This window comes from Montipora foliosa, chromosome 3, assembly GCF_036669935.1.
Source record: "Montipora foliosa isolate CH-2021 chromosome 3, ASM3666993v2, whole genome shotgun sequence".
NCBI lineage: Eukaryota > Metazoa > Cnidaria > Anthozoa > Scleractinia > Acroporidae > Montipora > Montipora foliosa.
The window spans coordinates 6,277,562-6,297,561 of NC_090871.1; the positions used below are offsets into that span (position 1 = coordinate 6,277,562).

General features: G+C 39.2%; 1 protein-coding gene across 11 annotated transcripts in view; it reads right to left on the minus strand.

Annotated features, from left to right (window-relative positions):
* LOC137996604 (uncharacterized) overlaps nt 1–20,000 on the minus strand; it is a 32,152-nt gene that overhangs the window by 4,815 nt on the left and 7,337 nt on the right. Inside the window, exons 1-8 of one of the 11 annotated variants that reach the window (XM_068842082.1) lie at nt 17,882–18,026; nt 17,151–17,275; nt 12,061–12,240; nt 6,243–6,959; nt 3,049–3,143; nt 2,427–2,580; nt 1,435–1,498; nt 76–350 (exon numbers count right to left, since the gene is read on the minus strand). In XM_068842082.1, the coding sequence (XP_068698183.1) occupies nt 76–350; nt 1,435–1,498; nt 2,427–2,580; nt 3,049–3,143; nt 6,243–6,917 (1,263 nt within the window). In that variant the 5' untranslated portion in view covers nt 6,918–6,959; nt 12,061–12,240; nt 17,151–17,275; nt 17,882–18,026. Of the gene's footprint in view, nt 1–75; nt 351–1,434; nt 1,499–2,426; nt 2,581–3,048; nt 3,144–6,242; nt 6,960–12,060; nt 12,241–12,291; nt 12,483–12,791; nt 12,939–17,150; nt 17,613–17,881; nt 18,027–20,000 lie in introns of those variants that run through there. The other 10 variants (XM_068842083.1, XM_068842081.1, XM_068842084.1 and 7 more) reach the window with 10 other exon arrangements.

The following is a 20,000-nucleotide window of genomic DNA, read 5'->3' on the forward strand; positions in this document are numbered from 1 at the left end:
TCTCTATTAATTTCCCCACCGAACGGCATTCAGTTTTTAGTCTTTACTGGACCTAACTCTTCTTTACTCTCTTACCTTCAGTGGTTTAAGATACATGGCAATGATTTCAAATGCTTCCTGTGGATGATTTCGCACATAACGTCTGAAGCAGCGCAGCATGTCAGACGATTCGTTGGCACGTAGAGACAGGCCGTACGTGATAGCATGCTCAAAAGTGGTCTCTATTCGAACGTCATTCTTCTCAACAAAATCACTGTAGTACGTTAGAACGTAGTTGTCAATTAAAGAACCTTTCAAATGGCTGCTACGGTTCATAAGGTCTTCGTTCATTTCCGGTATGGAATGATAAGCTGAAACGAAATATTTGGTGAAATATTGGTGACTCGATCGTTATATAGTACGACCCGAGAAGACGATATTAGGAAGATGTTTATTGCACCTCTTCGCACCTTTAAATCAAGCTACACATCAGACTTATACCCCTTTCAAACCAACAAGACATGTTTAATTAACCTGGGTTTAACAAAATGAATATCACTCACAGAAAAATGTAGGACTACTGGCTTCTACATGAGATTCAGGCGAATTTCAATAGTTTTTACATACTGTGATCTGTGATAAATTTCTAGTCAACAAAAATCAGACGAATATTCACGATCTAATAAGAAATCCCTTTGAAACCGTGTTTAACTAAACACCTTCAAAACATGTTCATGGATTGGTGTGAACGGGGCATTAGTTTAGTAGGCTGTGCTGTAGAATACGGCGGGTTAAATTGGCCAATTACAGCGCGTGTACTATCTGAGAGCTAAACCGCGTTTACCAACCCCTTCAACCAACCCTTCAACCAATATGGCGACGAAAACCGTTAAAGGGTCCATCGATACAATTAAAATTTGCGAAAGAAAATTGTTAGAGTTAGGTGCATTTATAATTAGCTGAGACCCGGCAGTTCCAAGTGACCAGAACTTTATGAAATTCAACAACAAAATCAACGATAACACATGGGCAATAATGCAAAAATAAATTAACTTTCTTTTTCCTTCTTATTGAGAGAGCTTACAAATTGTTCATACCATAGTTAATAGAGGGGAATAGTTATGAAACCCGACAAATTTCTTTGTTGTAGGTTTTTGTTCTCTTTTTTGGCCTTGACCGTGCACAAACCACAATAGTTGTTTACTCCGTACTGAGGAACTAACCAATAGAAACGTGTTGGTTACGTAATTCATGCATAGTGTATGAGTTCAAAACAAAAGATTGTGCACGGTCGTGGACTTTCCAACCTAAATCTTGGCATCTTTGTTTGCTCCTTTGATGTTTGCCGAGCTTCCAAACCATTCCCTCTATTAACTATGTTCATACTATGTACATTTTTCTTTACGGCTGCGTTAGCCAGTATAATCTGTTAGTAAAATAATATATTCGACCTACCTATGACTTCAGCGTTTAAACTAACACCTAGACGCAACTCCTCACTGCCATTCATCGCACCGATCTGCAAAACCAAAGCGATCTTAAATCAAATCTGATGGTAGAATATTTCAATACTCAAATGCTATTAACAACATGGTGACAAAGATTAAATACTGCATAGTCCCTGTTTGAAATAGCACGAAAATGAGAAATTCAAAGATAGTAAACCAAGAATCATCGTTGAAAACGCTCGGAATTTACATTTTCAACATTTACGTTTTTAAATCTCCTGCAGGACACGTTGCCCCAACATCCCCCCCCTACAAGGGTCTGCCAAGTTCTCCAACCCCCATTTGACGAAATTCTCAGGATCCGCCCCAGCAAGTGATGAAGGATCTAATCAGTGGTATAAAAATTATCAAAAACGTTAAGACTATCAAAAACGAAAAAGAGAAAGTCTGATTGAAAGATAAAGGATGATTAAAGATTTCTTCACTGCTCAATCACACTTGTCAATTTTTCTATTTTTCACTTTCTAGTCTTTCCTTCTATTTATTTCATGCTATTATATACTGAATTAGGAGAGAGGTTTGGTCCGTTTCAGTGGTACGTTTTCTTACAATCGTTGGCTAGGAGTGCGTGATAAACCAACCACTAATAAATGATAAATTATAAGTTGTTTTCCGTATGGCATGTGCAGGTGTATAGGAGGTATTTGCGCACGAGCAAGTGAAAAACGAAAACAAAAATCAAAAAATATTGACTAGGTACCATAGGAAGCTGCCTGAGCGTAGGACCATGACTATATGTACCACGAGATTTCGGACCGCGGATCGCGTTTACCAGCCCCCGAGTTTGTCCATGCCCTATCTATCAGATAACATCCTCGACAGGCTGTCTTGTACCCCGTGATAAGGAAGTGAGCGAGAAAAATGTCAACCCCCATGCCATAGATTTCTTCATGCATGATGTTTCTCATGCATGATCACACAACAGTAGTGACTACTTACCAAGGAGCCGTGAACGGTGAAATGATGCTGAATACTGGCTGACAAAGAGGCTGTGACAATTGCCGTAAATATAGCGATGATTATGATTCCAACTAAAATCCACACGATGCAAAATATTCGCGCCAAAAATGATTTGGGAGCGCGGTCACCGTACCTAATGAGAAAACGCAAAACGATCATTTGTTTGTCGATCAAGTGTAAAAAAATGAATGTGTTGTCGGTGCATCTAGGAGAAAATTTATCTCTGTCTGTATGTCCAGCAATCGGCAGTCGGCAACTCCGTTTGACTTCAATGCTGGATTTTGGCTCATTAAGTTGTCTCGTACACCATAAGCCTTTTGAGATGTCGAGGTTAAAGCAAAACACCGTCAGCCTCATGCCCTACTCTTTTTCAACAGGGTTAACGTTTGGCTCTTATCGGACCACGCCCCGAATTTTATGAACAAGGTTGGTGAACCAATAAATGGTTCATTGTGTCGCTATCTGGTGTTACGCGATCAAGTTACCCTTTCTCTCAGACGGAGACTACGCATAATATCTACTTCGTTAACCGGTCAGCGGTCAGGGCAGCGAAAGTAGAAACAAGTACAGTGATTTTTATAGCAGGGTAAAACGGACTCACCCGACTGTTGTCATAGTAACGAAAGCCCACCAAAAGCCCTCCCATGCGCCAACGATAAACGGCCGCGGGAATTCGTCTGGGTTCTTTAAACGATCCTGAAAGGAAAACATAATGTGAGAACGTCCGATAAATCGACACATTTAGCAATTCGCCGTCGTGCTACAAGGCCAGAAGAACAAAACTTAGCAGCTAATCTATCGGGATGTGTCGTTGTTTGTCTAAATGGTGTTCTCTTATCGGACGATTGCTGTTATACTTCAGTAACAGAAATGCTATTAAACGAATGCTTTGCTACCCAGCTAACATTTCGAAGGATATCTGGGCCCATCATAAACGTTTGTCCACACGAAGGAGGCCTGACTGTGATTGGACGAGCGAGACAATGCAGTCATATATTAAAAAAAAAAGTGTCGTTGAAAAACTCCGGTCTAAGACCCCAGTTAGGGCTCAGTTTGTTACGGCGGGCATGGTTAGAAGGCCGGTTACAAAGTTCAACCGTCCAAAATTACTGGGAAATCCACCTTCCGAAAATGTTTTTGGTTCCGATTGAGTGGAAAAACAAATGCCTGAGATGGCTTGCAGTGCTGCTATTGCCTTGTTGGTGGGTTGAAATGAAAGTTTAATCTTTGTGGTATTGTAACCGTGGGAACATTTAATCCGGGAATATTTGATTCCATTTTGTGGCCTGGGCTCCCGAAAATTTAGTGTGCAGCCTTGGTATTTTACTTATGATACCGTTGACAACCGAGGAATTGAAAATGGCTCAAATCATCGGCGTTGAAATTGGAAAAAAAAAACCCACAGGAGGGAAGCGACCCATAATGGCAATAAGTTTAAGCTTTTTAATGGAAACTTTTTTCATATAATTATCTTGTCAAGTCTTTTATCGGGATTCGCATACAAATCCTTATATTCTCACACACTGCCTGAGGCGAATGATACGTCTGTCTTCTCAGTAATTTGTCTGATACCAAGGGACCCAGACCCACAAGGTTGGGAACATACGTTGTGTAAATAGTAAGGAAATGCCGCGTGAGGTTTAGGTGGATGTTATCCAACGTTGTGATACAGATCGATCCTCATGGACGAGTGGACCATATTCTTGGTACTAAAACTGATCCTAGTCACCTGACATTTCCTGAGCGTGCAAATAAAGCCTTTTCAATCGTGATCAGGTGCCATGTTTAAGACAAAAAAACTCCAAGAAAAGAATTCAATTATCAGAGGATGAGTCTGGGAAAGACGCTGTCGTTGGGTGATATGAAACTGAACACTGTGTTCTTCGCATTTAGTTTCACGGATCAGACGGATACAAATTAAGGAAGGGCAATAATGTTTACTTCAAGTATATGATCATGAGCCGAGTCTGCGGACGCTCGGGATCGATAAAGAAATCAGTGACTTTAATTAAACAATAAAGTAAGATATATTTTACGTTCAATATCGGACAAAGATTGCTCTTGCAACAGCGAGTTCATCAACTTTAATAACTTTACTTCAGTAAATCTGTAGGGAGCTCAACACGAGTTTGTTTATTGCCTAAAATCATTTGATCTTCGGGAAAGGCAATTAGTGATTCAGTTTCATTAGTACTTATCTTCAAACGAAGTAATAACTCCCACTATCTTCTGCATGTTGCCTATTCCCTAAACAATAGTTGTTCCTGGTGTGTAAATACATCTCTATTCACCAAAGAAGTACGAAAAGAATAATCGATGAAGGTCATCAGATTCGAGAGAATGTTTTAATTTGTATATTAGCAAAGAGAGGTCTGTGAGGTAATCAACACGTTCTTTGAAGTTATAAGGAACCGAATTGAACATTCGGATAGGCACGAAATAACTTGAAGATCTGTTACCTTTCACTGTCTCAGTCGTCAACTCGCTGACCACTGAACTCAGTGTTGAGTCTAATTTGTTATCGTTGTCATGTTTCTAATTTCATGAAAATCCGGCAGAGAAGACTAAAAAATTCTTAATAGTTTGAAGAGCTTGGTTTTAGTCCGCACTAACGTCCCCAGTATATGAAAGTGGTCCAATAAAACCAGTTAAGGATTATTTTCGAATTTCTTTTAATACTATCACTGGGTTAGAGGATTGCGTGCTTTAAGTAAAGCAATAATTAAGTGAAACCAATTAAGGTTCCATCTTGTTATCGTTCGAAATATCCCCAATAATGATAAACGAAGAGTGAATAACTTCACTCTATTTAAATCATACTGAGACGATTGAAATTCGCATGGAAATGAAACAACCAAAAATATGTATAAGGGTTTGCATAGAAAGAGTCAAAGTTTTGGAGGTTGAGCTAAATTACGAATCAGAATCGGGCCTAATCTCTCAGGCAAAAATGTTCTCAGTGACTATAAAGTTTAATCAGTACGGATTTAAATTTGAATCAAGTCTGACTCAGCTTTAATACATAGAAAACAAATAATGGAAAGATAGATCTCCGGTTGAGACCACTCACGAACGTAGTGTTATTCGCTTTAAACAAACAAAAAAAATTTCACGGATTTCTCCAAGAATGAAGTGATTTGACGCTCCTTTGACAATTTAGATACATTTTGGTTCGCGGCAGGTGATTCATTGTTGGTTGTATACCCATGTACGGCTCAGTATTAGCTGTCTTTCTACATTCCTGCAAGTAAATCAAAGTTGTGTTTTTCGCCAATAAAATAATGTTTGTTTCATCTTTGGCTGAGAGCTTTCAAACTAAAATTTGGAATGACCACTTGAACTAAAACAAAATTCTACTAGACTGTACTGTGCTTATTTGTGTTACTGTCTGTTCACATAAAAGCTAGCCAGCTATGTGTTCGTATCGAGACATCGTTGTCTATTTACGAAATTGGAAAACAAAAGTGCTTGGAATTTATAGATTCGCACTAAAGGCTAACGGTGGACGATAGGCGTTTACTTTCCCCCGCTCTCTGAAAAATGCTACCTTATGTCTCCTCTCTTTTTTAGTACTGTGTAACTAGCTCGATAGCTATCTGTTTTTAACATGCAAAAACAGTCAAAATGAAGCCATCGTCACGAATTCAGTCTATAAACTCAACTTCATGGATCTCCGCCAGCGCTTTAGAACCGTTTGCTGTAAACGTTCGTTCATAATAACTGAAATATTGCACAGGTCAGTGTCTTTTAAGTAAGGCCGTGAATTAAGTTGCCAGAAGATGAGGAACTACTTACCAGCAGCCAAATGATGATACCAGACAATGTTGCTGCAACCAGTATGAAGACGAGAATGGGCCATGCCTTGAACACTGTTTTCATGAGCTGGGACGTCTTAGTGTCTTCCATTTCATCCCGAACGAGAAGTGCCACCCTTGGTGCCTGGACGAAGGGTATGTAAGGTAACCCTTTGAAGGATTCGTCGGCTAAGCTTTTGCCAGTGACAGGAAAGCTAAAATCATATGCTTTACTTGGCTGGTCTGGTTGACTTTCCAGATCACGAATTGAGCCAAGAACCTTTCCAAACTTGACAGTTGTCTTGCTGTCACAGCAAACGTGAAGCATCTTGTTTAAAAGGTGTGGAAAAATTCCTTCCACGGTAATATTTCCGTCATCAGTTATATTTGGCTTGGCATAGGGTCCATAATACTGCCAGGCAACAGACATTGGTTGACCTTTAGAACATTTTTCGTCAAGAGATGTTTCATCTGCAGTCAATTCTCTGCCTGAGAACGTCATGTTCTTTAGTCCCTTCGGCATTTCAAGGTTACCCTTGGCGTAAATGTTATTTGCAGCAAAAGAGAAACGCTCAGGGATCTTTCTCGTTTCGTTAAAAGGAACTTTCGGGCTTCCATTTGCCAAAGAGCACCCCATAAACAGAAGCAGTGCTATGCTAACTTCTACCAAATCCATTTCTTAGAAATGTTATTATTCCTTCTCGGCCATCACATTTACCTGCAAAAAGTAAAGAACATACTTAGTTGGTCATCTCAGTTTTTCCTCGTTTTATACCGTCATCGGTTAGATCAGCATACAATGAAAACTTCTCAGCTTTGATTACTCTTGTCTTGGTCGAACATATTTAAATAGGCACTGCCTATATACATGTTGTACCTGTTGTGTTTTCAAAACAAAACGTTTACAATCACAAACCTCAAGTTGAGATAAAGGAATTATTTTACAGTAATTATGGCTAATCGCAGCTATTCATTATTTCTTTTTAAAAGCGCCACCTTATATTGCTGTACCAGGCAACTTTGTTCTAGAAAGTTCTAAAGAAATTGAAGGAATCGTATAAAAGCAAATCAAATCAGTATTCAGGACTGACTTTGGTTATCGGAATGATAAGTAACAGTCCCCCGTTTAGAGGGAACATTAGCCTGTAGGTGGTCTGTTATGCTGTTAAGATTACTATTAAGGTGAGCATATTTCTTTAAAACTACTTGACATCATGAGTGGTAACGTTTATAAGGGAGCCGAACTTCTAGAATGCTTATTAATTAAATGTCAATTGTGTCGGGCTTCCATCAGCTATAAATATTTAATGAAAAATTGTTATCCGAAACACTAAATCTTCAGATCTTAGCCCACCACTTTGTCTCTGACAGCATAAACCGGCGGGATGTCAGCTGAAATTACAATTTTAATTGATAGCTTGTGTATTTCAACCAAGGTTACATGCTATAATAAGGAAAGGAATTTAGGAACTTTATTTAAGAGCGCTTTCTTTTTGTCAGAACTGGCCGGCCAGACCCGCAGTTTGCAAAGAGAATGCAACCATTTGAAGAAACACTTGCACGATAATTAATCCCTCTACATTTTTTAATTTGAAGGCTTTGTGGAGTTATTCCCCGGCCTCCTAATGCCCGGTCTGGTCTGTCAGCTCTGTCAAATGGAAAGCGCCCTAAGTGTCTAGTCGTTCTAGTGTTCGAGCACTAATTGGGGACACTGTAAACTGTAATCAACAATTAATTTAACGCAAATCAAGTCAAATGTTGGTTTTAGGGGAGAGGGGAAAACCGGAGTACCCGGAGAAAAACCTCTCGGTGCAGAGTAGAGAACCAACAAACTCAACTCACATATGACGCCAAATCTGGGAATCGAACCTGGTCACATTGGTGGGAGGTGAATGCTCTCACCACTGGGCCATCCCTGCACGTTTAATTTGAAGTGAAGGAAAATAGAGAATTCTTCCTCTAGTTTGGTGTTTCAAGCTGTAAGTGCGGAATCTTCGACGACCAGTTTAAGCAGAAAGAACATAGAGAAAAACACCGCTACTGGCGACATATCAGCGAATGAAAACACGCAAATTTATGAGACCGTTCAAGTGCTGTTTTCTTTCGAGATATCAGTCCCTGCTAACCTTTTTTTCGATTTAATCTGTACATGTATTTAAAGCGCTAAAGTTTGCGGCTTTAAAACTTCGCTAACTATTAACTCCGCCCAGGTTTTAAAATTACATGGCTGGTCTGATTAATTAATTAATTAATATCCAGTTGAAAACATCTCCCTTTAAACAAAGGAAGGTGTTCAGAAATGGCTCGCCGCCATTCAACGTCACCATGGTTTCAAAGTAGACCCGGTGTCTCAACAATCATTGTGAATGTCCAGCCGCGCAATCATCCTAAAGTCCGTTTCTCTGTGAATTTGACATTTCTGTCAGGTGTCATTGCACAAACCGATTCCAAACATAAGAACTCTCAACTTGATTGTTTGATCTCTCTCATTCAGTTTGCATTGGTTTAGTATATAGTTGAAAGACATCCAGCTCGCGGTAAATTAACATGTCATTCTAGATCTGGATTCTTCGTATTTGCGTTCTTATGATTTGTCCGTTTTGATGGCTAGTTACAATAGTCTACAATATGGCGATTCACCGCAGATTAATTTATGACGACAAGACCTTGCTTGTTAGCCAGTGAAGCAGGGGGTGGGGTGGGGATTCTAACGCACGCAAGAGAACTTCGAGAATTAAGCGGGGTAACCGCGAGAACAATAAGAACTAGTGCCTTTCTTTGTAAATTCCTCGCGGCTTTTCACGCTCGTTTCTCTGAAAGAAAGCAAGGGAAAGGAAATTTATTTAAGTGTCTAGTCTTCTAGCGCTGGAGCACTAATTGGGGATACTGTAAACTGAAATTAACGCAAATCAAGTCAAATGTTGGATTTTGAGGAGAGGGGAAAACCGGATTACCAGGAGAAAAACTCTCGGAGCAGGGTAGAAAACCAACAAACTCGATCAACCCACATAGGACATCGAGTTTGAGAAATCGAACCCGGGCTGCATTGGTGGTAGGCGAGTGCTCTCACCACTACGCCAGGCCTGCACGCTATAGCTTCGACTTTGCTTTTTTCACACAGGTACATTAATTCCAGGTGAGCAAATGTGAAAATGAAATGAATATGTGTATATCATTCTCACATTCGCTCAATTGGGTGGTCGGTTGGTCGCATCTCAGATATGCTTTACGGTGACTTGCGCGATGCAAGTTATGAGCTATGCTGTCAGTCGTTATTTGACTCTGTAGCTGCGTGATGCAGCTCGAGTCAAAAGACCCACATTTCACCCTTGCTCGCCATAGAGTCTCCAGTAGCTCAGTGGTTAGAGCATCCGACTAGATCACGGAGGGTCGTGGGTCGAACCCATCTGGTGCTCGGATTTTTCCGAGTTACCAGTGGGTTCCAACAACATTTCATTTCATATGAACGTTAATCCCGCCATATTAACAGGTCTAAGGCTTGTGGCCTCAGTACGTATTTTCGGCGCGTGTTTCCAATAGCATATGTTATCCGCCAATATGAGTTATTTATCCAATCCTGTCCTTTACGCACGAGAAACACGCGCACACACAAAGAACGAGACTAAAAATAGCCATCTTCCATAGCCGAAAAAGCTTGGCTAAGAAAGGATTTGTGACATAGAGCCTTTTCTCTTCCTCTCTGAAATCACTTTTTTAATCGTTCACTAGCATCGCGCTTGATATCGAATGCAGTGAGCGACTTAAAAACTGAACGTTTCAAAGAGAAATCTTTTTTGGTTGAATTCTATTTCCACGTCTCTCGTCTAATAAAAGTCTGTTTTGAAACACTTACTTGTGTGTGTAAACGGATTGATTCGGTGTCAAAAAATGGAAATTAAGGTCATCGCTCAAGCTGACGCAACCAGAGCTAGGATACCGCCCGGGGTTGGCCAGCAAGTTAGAGAAAGTCCGCCTGCTCCCAGAGCCAATCAGATTGCAGGATTCGCAGAAATCCCCCACCGCGCGCATCGAGAAAAAAATGTAAATGAGTACGTCCTTTGAAGCTATAAACATAAGCTTGAATATTTACAAGAAATAATATTAATAATTTAAAATGTCTCCGTTCGTGATCGGGTCACATACTGATCATTTTTTCCAGAAGCCGACAATTGATTTAGCAACACCAATGAGAATTCAGAGTAGAATAGACTCCACTCTTTTCTTCTCTATTCTAAATTCTCATTGGTAGTTTTGCTGCGCGCGACGTCGCCACTGAAGTTCCCGTTCTGTTGCTAAATCAGCCTAGTAATGAGGTCACGTGTCCAACTTTAGAAAATAATGGAGAAAGGACTCACTTTAAGCCAAGTGTTTATTAAAACTTAAGAGTTTAACTTATGAAAACATTTTGAATGAATAAAAACGATTACCAATTTCCGCTTTCGGACAATTTGAAGAATTAACCAGATCTAATAGCGGGGTGCTGGCCTAGACCTTTCAGTAACATCCTCGTTGATCTTTCTGATTCAACATCATCATGACTGACTTCGCCACGCTCTCTTTAGTAAGTGTGGTATTTTGAGCAAATCGATCATGTTGTTATGTGGGCAAGTTGAGTACAAAGGTTGTTTTCACCTCCTATTTTTCGCTCTTGATTCAAGTCAGGAAAGTTTTCCATTTCTTACATACTTTGTCATAAATTAATTTATGACCCTTGTTTCAGTTTCTGAATAAAATTGAAACTGTGCATAACAATATGGTATTTCGATTTGTTTTCCGGTATCTCAATGAATGCTATGAAGATGACCTTGTTCGCGATCAATCGGAATTAGAAAAGAATTTATTTCGTAATTCGGTTCTTGAAATTTTTAAAAATAAAGGTACATCTGAAATTAAAGATTATAGCTTGAACAATAAGACTTACATGAAGTTGTGGGACAAATTTCTGTCTCTTATTAGTATAGCCGCGAGTGCACATTCATGTAAAAATACAGGATATTATTTTTAATTTGTAAAAGACAACCGATGACACCTGCCATGTTGTTTGATGTACTGAAATAAGAATTTCGTTGAATAAAATGAATCCATTGAAAAACACTCCCTATGACCTGCTGGCCGTGAAACAAGCGAGAACCGGAAAATAGCGTTAAGTGACAAACCCTCCATAACCTTCAAGAAAGTCCTTAGGCTTACCTACAACACATTGTTTTTTGTTTGAAAAAAAAATTGTTGTTTGTTTTTATTTCCTTCAAAAATTTAGCGAGAAGCGCTAAACTCGACTTCACGTACTCTAAATAAACATCCGGCCATTTTAAACGCTCCAAACATTGGAACACTACACCAATTTTAAATTTACAAAAAATTGAAGTCGGTATATATCGATCTTTCATAAAAAGGATTTAAACGAACGACGGAAAACCGTATCCGAACTAAACGTGATTAAATTTCGAGCAACATGACAAAAATAGAAAAGAAAATTAACAGAAGAGCTGAGAGTAAATTTATGGCGTGCTATGTTACATATTACCAACAACCTGTGAAAGAGGAAAACCTTTGGAGCCCTCCTCGATGGTTTCCACAAAATCAGGTATCTTTTTTAAGATGTGTAAACAGAAAGAATTATATGGCGCCGGTATATGAGATTTGAAAACCCACGTACAATTTGAAGCCAAATAACTCGTTACACAACTTGGTATTATTATTTGAAAACCCACGTACAATTTGAAGCCAAATAACTCGTTACACAAGTTGGTATTATAGCTCATTTGTAAAAAAATATCTAACTATATATCTGGCTAACACTACGATAAAAGTAGCCTTACCTTTCGATTCGATGTCTTTTGCTGCATGAATCACATCCAATTCCGTTAGAATTAGTGCAAATGTGAACGTAAAAATTAGCCGTCCAAATGGAGTTTGAAAGTCTCAATCCGAAAACACATGGTGGCTGTAAAGTTTAGACAGAATTGTGTCCAAATTACGCACGATAACAGAATCAATTACTGAAATAGAAAACAAAATATATTTCCTGCAGTGTATAAGCTCTGACTTACGCACAATTTATAAATATTGTTATGCGTTACTAGTTACGTGCTCGCTCGGTCGCTGTCTTAATAAGTTACCATCTAAATTCAAAGTGAGAATATATTAGTTTTGAATAAATAATATTTCGGGAGATTTCTCAGAACATCCTAATTGCCAACTGTGTAAGCCTTTGTCCGGGATGTGAAAGCTTTTTTTAGCCCTTTCCACACACCGAAAGGCGAGCTGAAGACCAATGATATACTCTTTTTTTCTCCTAAGCTTGAAGACCCTTTTAACGTTTTTTTCCTTGAGTGTTAACATATGGTAAATTCTGCGTAAAAAGGTAAATATCGTCTTTTCCGCCAAGAACTTTAATTTTCGGTTTTCTATCCTTTGTTCCGGTGAGACGTGAGACAGTGTACATCTAAAAGAAAGCTTAATCGGATCACATTGAAGATTGAGCTAACAATGACCTAATAATTCGTTACATCTGTTCTCTAGTAAATACAAATCATTTATACAAATCTACCTGCCTAGACACAAACAAGATTAAAGCCCTCCGTGCGCGAAGCAGGAAATCCTTTTCTTAACCGCCCGCTTTCCAAATCTCCGAGTTCGTTTCATACGCGGATTGAATGCACAACCGGCCAAAACCTCAAACATTTGTTACACCTGTATTTATAATCATCACAAGTTTTATTTATAAGTTTTTTTTCTGTAATGACCCTAGGGATTAATTTCTAGTCGTTCTAGTGTTCGAGCACTAATTGGGGACACTGTAAACTGTAATCAACAATTAATTAAACGCAAGTCAAGTCAAATGTTGGTTTTAGGGGAGAGGGGAAAACCGGAGTACCCGGAGAAAAACCTCTCGGTGCAGAGTAGAGAACCAACAAACTCAACTCACATATGACGCCAAATCTGGGAATCGAACCTGGTCACATTGGTGGGAGGCGAATGCTCTCACCACTGCGCCATCCCTGCACGTTTAATTTGAAGTCAAGGAAAATAGAGAATTCTTCCTCTAGTTTGGTGTTTCAAGCTGTAAGTGCGGAATCTTCGACGACCAGTTTAAGCAGAAAGAACATAGAGAAAAACACCGCTACTGGCGACATATCAGCGAATGAAAACACGCAAATTTATGAGACCGTTCAAGTGCTGTTTTCTTTCGAGATATCAGTCCCTGCTAACCTTTTTTTCGATTTAATCTGTACATGTATTTAAAGCGCTAAAGTTTGCGGCTTTAAAACTTCGCTAACTATTAACTCCGCCCAGGTTTTAAAATTACATGGCTGGTCTGATTAATTAATTAATTAATATCCAGTTGAAAACATCTCCCTTTAAACAAAGGAAGGTGTTCAGAAATGGCTCGCCGCCATTCAACGTCACCATGGTTTCAAAGTAGACCCGTTGTCTCAACAATCATTGTGAATGTCCAGCCGCGCAATCATCCTAAAGTCCGTTTCTCTGTGAATTTGACATTTCTGTCAGGTGTCATTGTACAAACCGATTCCAAACATAAGAACTCTCAACTTGATTGTTTGATGATCTCTCTCATTCAGTTTGCATTGGTTTAGTATATAGTTGAAAGACATCCAGCTCGCGGTAAATTAACACGTCATTCTAGATCTGGATTCTTAGTATTTGCGTTCTTATGATTTGTCCGTTTTGATGGCTAGTTACAATAGTCTACAATATGGCGATTCACCACAGATTAATTTATGACGACAAGACCTTTGCTTGTTAGCCAGTGAAGCAGGGGGTGGGGTGGGGAATCTAACGAACGCAAGAGAACTTCGAGAATTAAGCGGGGTAACCGCGAGAACAATAAGAACTAGTGCCTTTCTTTGTAAATTCCTCGCGGCTTTTCACGCTCGTTTCTCTGAAAGAAAGCAAGGGAAAGGAAATTTATTTAAGTGTCTAGTCTTATAGCGCTGGAGCACTAATTGGGGATACTGTAAACTGAAATTAACGCAAATCAAGTCAAATGTTGGATTTTGAGGAGAGGGGAAAACCGGATTACCAGGAGAAAAACTCTCGGAGCAGGGTAGAAAACCAACAAACTCGATCAACCCACATAGGACATCGAGTTTGAGAAATCGAACCCGGGCTGCATTGGTGGTAGGCGAGTGCTCTCACCACTACGCCAGGCCTGCACGCTATAGCTTCGACTTTGCTTTTTTCACACAGGTACATTAATTCCAGGTGAGCAAATGTGAAAATGAAATGAATATGTGTATATCATTCTCACATTCGCTCACTTGGGTGGTCGGTTGGCCGCATCTCAGATATGCTTTAAGGTGACTTGCGCGATGCAAGTTATGAGCTATGCTGTCAGTCGTTATTTGACTCTGTAGCTGCGTGATGCAGCTCGAGTCAAAAGACCCACATTTCACCCTTGCTCGCCATAGAGTCTCCAGTAGCTCAGTGGTTAGAGCATCCGACTAGATCACGGAGGGTCGTGGGTCGAACCCATCTGGTGCTCGGATTTTTCCGAGTTACCAGTGGGTTCCAACAACATTTCATTTCATATGAACGTTAATCCCGCCATATTAACAGGTCTAAGGCTTGTGGACTCAGTACGTATTTTCGGCGCGTGTTTCCAATAGCATATGTTATCGGCCAATATGAGTTATTTATCCAATCCTGTCCTTTACGCACGAGAAACACGCGCATACACAAAGAACGAGACTAAAAATAGCCATCTTCCATAGCCGAAAAAGCTTGGCTAAGAAAGGATTTGTGACATAGAGCCTTTTCTCTTCCTCTCTGAAATCACTTTTTTAATCGTTCACTAGCATCGCGCTTGATATCGAATGCAGTGAGCGACTTAAAAACTGAACGTTTCAAAGAGAAATCTTTTTTGGTTGAATTCTATTTCCACGTCTCTCGTCTAATAAAAGTCTGTTTTGAAACACTTACTTGTGTGTGTAAACGGATTGATTCGGTGTCAAAAAATGGAAATTAAGGTCATCGCTCAAGCTGACGCAACCAGAGCTAGGATACCGCCCGGGGTTGGCCAGCAAGTTAGAGAAAGTCCGCCTGCTCCCAGAGCCAATCAGATTGCAGGATTCGCAGAAATCCCCCACCGCGCGCATCGAGAAAAAAATGTAAATGAGTACGTCCTTTGAAGCTATAAACATAAGCTTGAATATTTACAAGAAATAATATTAATAATTTAAAATGTCTCCGTTCGTGATCGGGTCACATACTGATCATTTTTTCCAGAAGCCGACAATTGATTTAGCAACACCAATGAGAATTCAGAGTAGAATAGACTCCACTCTTTTCTTCTCTATTCTAAATTCTCATTGGTAGTTTTGCTGCGCGCGACGTCGCCACTGAAGTTCCCGTTCTGTTGCTAAATCAGCCTAGTAATGAGGTCACGTGTCCAACTTTAGAAAATAATGGAGAAAGGACTCACTTTAAGCCAAGTGTTTATTAAAACTTAAGAGTTTAACTTATGAAAACATTTTGAATGAATAAAAACGATTACCAATTTCCGCTTTCGGACAATTTGAAGAATTAACCAGATCTAATAGCGGGGTGCTGGCCTAGACCTTTCAGTAACATCCTCGTTGATCTTTCTGATTCAACATCATCACGACTGACTTCGCCACGCTCTCTTTAGTAAGTGTGGTATTTTGAGCAAATCGATCATGTTGTTATGTGGGCAAGTTGAGTACAAAGGTTGTTTTCACCTCCTATTTTTCGCTCTTGATTCAAGTCAGGAAAGTTTTCCATTTCTTACATACTTTGTCATAAATTAATTTATGACCCTTGTTTCAGTTTCTGAATAAAATTGAAACTGTGCATAACAATATGGTATTTCGATTTGTTTTCCGGTATCTCAATGAATGCTATGAAGATGACCTTGTTCGCGATCAATCGGAATTAGAAAAGAATTTATTTCGTAATTCGGTTCTTGAAATTTTTAAAAATAAAGGTACATCTGAAATTAAAGATTATAGCTTGAACAATAAGACTTACATGAAGTTGTGGGACAAATTTCTGTCTCTTATTAGTATAGCCGCGAGTGCACATTCATGTAAAAATACAGGATATTATTTTTAATTTGTAAAAGACAACCGATGACACCTGCCATGTTGTTTGATGTACTGAAATAAGAATTTCGTTGAATAAAATGAATCCATTGAAAAACACTCCCTATGACCTGCTGGCCGTGAAACAAGCGAGAACCGGAAAATAGCGTTAAGTGACAAACCCTCCATAACCTTCAAGAAAGTCCTTAGGCTTACCTACAACACATTGTTTTTTGTTTGAAAAAAAAATTGTTGTTTGTTTTTATTTCCTTCAAAAATTTAGCGAGAAGCGCTAAACTCGACTTCACGTACTCTAAATAAACATCCGGCCATTTTAAACGCTCCAAACATTGGAACACTACACCAATTTTAAATTTACAAAAAATTGAAGTCGGTATATATCGATCTTTCATAAAAAGGATTTAAACGAACGACGGAAAACCGTATCCGAACTAAACGTGATTAAATTTCGAGCAACATGACAAAAATAGAAAAGAAAATTAACAGAAGAGCTGAGAGTAAATTTATGGCGTGCTATGTTACATATTACCAACAACCTGTGAAAGAGGAAAACCTTTGGAGCCCTCCTCGATGGTTTCCACAAAATCAGGTATCTTTTTTAAGATGTGTAAACAGAAAGAATTATATGGCGCCGGTATATGAGATTTGAAAACCCACGTACAATTTGAAGCCAAATAACTCGTTACACAACTTGGTATTATTATTTGAAAACCCACGTACAATTTGAAGCCAAATAACTCGTTACACAAGTTGGTATTATAGCTCATTTGTAAAAAAATATCTAACTATATATCTGGCTAACACTACGATAAAAGTAGCCTTACCTTTCGATTCGATGTCTTTTGCTGCATGAATCACATCCAATTCCGTTAGAATTAGTGCAAATGTGAACGTAAAAATTAGCCGTCCAAATGGAGTTTGAAAGTCTCAATCCGAAAACACATGGTGGCTGTAAAGTTTAGACAGAATTGTGTCCAAATTACGCACGATAACAGAATCAATTACTGAAATAGAAAACAAAATATATTTCCTGCAGTGTATAAGCTCTGACTTACGCACAATTTATAAATATTGTTATGCGTTACTAGTTACGTGCTCGCTCGGTCGCTGTCTTAATAAGTTACCATCTAAATTCAAAGTGAGAATATATTAGTTTTGAATAAATAATATTTCGGGAGATTTCTCAGAACATCCTAATTGCCAACTGTGTAAGCCTTTGTCCGGGATGTGAAAGCTTTTTTTAGCCCTTTCCACACACCGAAAGGCGAGCTGAAGACCAATGATATACTCTTTTTTTCTCCTAAGCTTGAAGACCCTTTTAACGTTTTTTTCCTTGAGTGTTAACATATGGTAAATTCTGCGTAAAAAGGTAAATATCGTCTTTTCCGCCAAGAACTTTAATTTTCGGTTTTCTATCCTTTGTTCCGGTGAGACGTGAGACAGTGTACATCTAAAAGAAAGCTTAATCGGATCACATTGAAGATTGAGCTAACAATGACCTAATAATTCGTTACATCTGTTCTCTAGTAAATACAAATCATTTATACAAATCTACCTGCCTAGACACAAACAAGTTTAAAGCCCTCCGTGCGCGAAGCAGGAAATCCTTTTCTTAACCGCCCGCTTTCCAAATCTCCGAGTTCGTTTCATACGCGGATTGAATGCACAACCGGCCAAAACCTCAAACATTTGTTACACCTGTATTTATAATCATCACAAGTTTTATTTATAAGTTTTTTTTCTGTAATGACCCTAGGGATTAATTTCGAGACTGCTTGAAATTAGCTAGTCGTCAAAATGGCAAAAGTTTCTTGAGCCACTTCGTGGAATCTTATCTTTAAAAAACTTGTTTTTGGCCGAAAATGATTGTAGCTCGATCCGTTAATTAATGTTTGGAGCACCATATTTGACTCAAGATCGATCGAGAGCTGCAGACCGCAAGAAAATTACTTGCTTCGTACATTAGAGTAAACTTAAAAAACATGAATATAAAACATAAGCGTGTTGCAATTTAATCATTACTTGAAGACAACTTCAGGTATAACAAGTAGCATTTTTCATTCTTCCTTTATACAGAATATATTCTTTGTAGAACTCGTTGTACGTTGTACATCCGTTCTGATGTATTTTATGTCCATACTCAAACACAAACACCAAAACAACAACTTTCCGGAAAGGCCACCGTCTTTAAAATTCATGAACCGTCGAAATTAATTTCTTTCTTTAATAAGAAAATGTAAATGCAAGCTTTTTTGTACTTAGAGGAGTTAAATTCAGTTTAGTTTTGATTAGGAAACTTTTAGATTTGAAGGAACCTTTATGAATTTAAAAACTTTTAACTTCACAATTAAAGACTGGCTTACGGACAAAGTGAAAATTTATTTCACATTTCGCTGTTAGGATGAGCAGGCTGCATTGTTTCGCTATTCGCTTTCACAGGACAAGGCGCCCAAACTTTGAAAGAATCAATCTCTGTTTCCTTTGCAATTCATCTTAAAAATGAAGAGGTTTTGAATTGAAAAAAAGACCAAAACACCATTAGTACATTTATATTTATGCATCAGACAATTCCAACTGCGCTCTACCCCCCACCCCCGGGCTAACCCCGGGAATTTGCCTTTTTTTTTCCTTATGGATGGCAAATTCCGGGGGGCTGGGGCACTTAAACTGTCAAAAGCCCAGCGGTGTGGACGAAAGTAGAATGCCCCGCCCCCGGGATCGTTCCAATCAACCATGCAACAGGTTGTATTCGTTACATTATAGATTACTGCCGTTTTTAGCGTTTTAAAGCCAGTTTTCATTTTCGTACGTCTGCAATAGATCGCTCCTAACTTTATAGTAAAAAGTTCACAAACAAATTTTAAATACTTTATTAGTTTTACAAACAAGCATCAGCTTCCTTGAAATCTTCCCTTCGGAAAAACGCATTCTGTGTACTTAGATCATTTCAGTGGATCCCCACCCTCTCTCTTAGTGAATTAGATTAAGAATTTGAAATTGATTTGGGACTAGCATATGGAACCTCTCTACCTGAAAGCGTGATGGCGAGTCAGCGATAGCGTTGCGTTTGCCTTCAATATGTTGAACTTTCATGTAGAAATTGTACCCGATGTCGGTAAAGTCAGATGACGAACGTTATCCATGCATTACCCGAGGAATGCGAGACCGCTTGGAATTGACTATGCCTACGACAGACTAGTTGTCACAGAAAAATATGATACGCTTATTCTGAAAAATGTGCCCCACAAATGGCATGCAACTACCAGGGCAAAAAGCTCTTGCCATGCAATACCTTTACCAGATTCCCCCCTTTGCTGATCGATCTTCCATCGACCGTGGAACCACTGGGAACCAAAGATACCGCCAAAACCCTGAGAACATGAGGCATCAGTATGCAAGTGCAGAGAATACGAGTTGACCCAAGCAGTGATAGGAAAAAACTAGTTCGGTTCCAACTAGAAACGAAAGCCTGCCTCATGCAGAGATCCTTGAAAAACCCTGAATTAAGTTTGATATGATGATGGTGGGGTTGAGAAACCTTGAGAGTTAACTCGATCATGCGCTGACACTAGCAGGATATCGCAGGCGCTTAACACTAGCAAGATATCGGGACCTAAGCGATCTGTTAAGATCACCGATCGTTTCACATGTACCTCCGCAAATGTCATTTATTG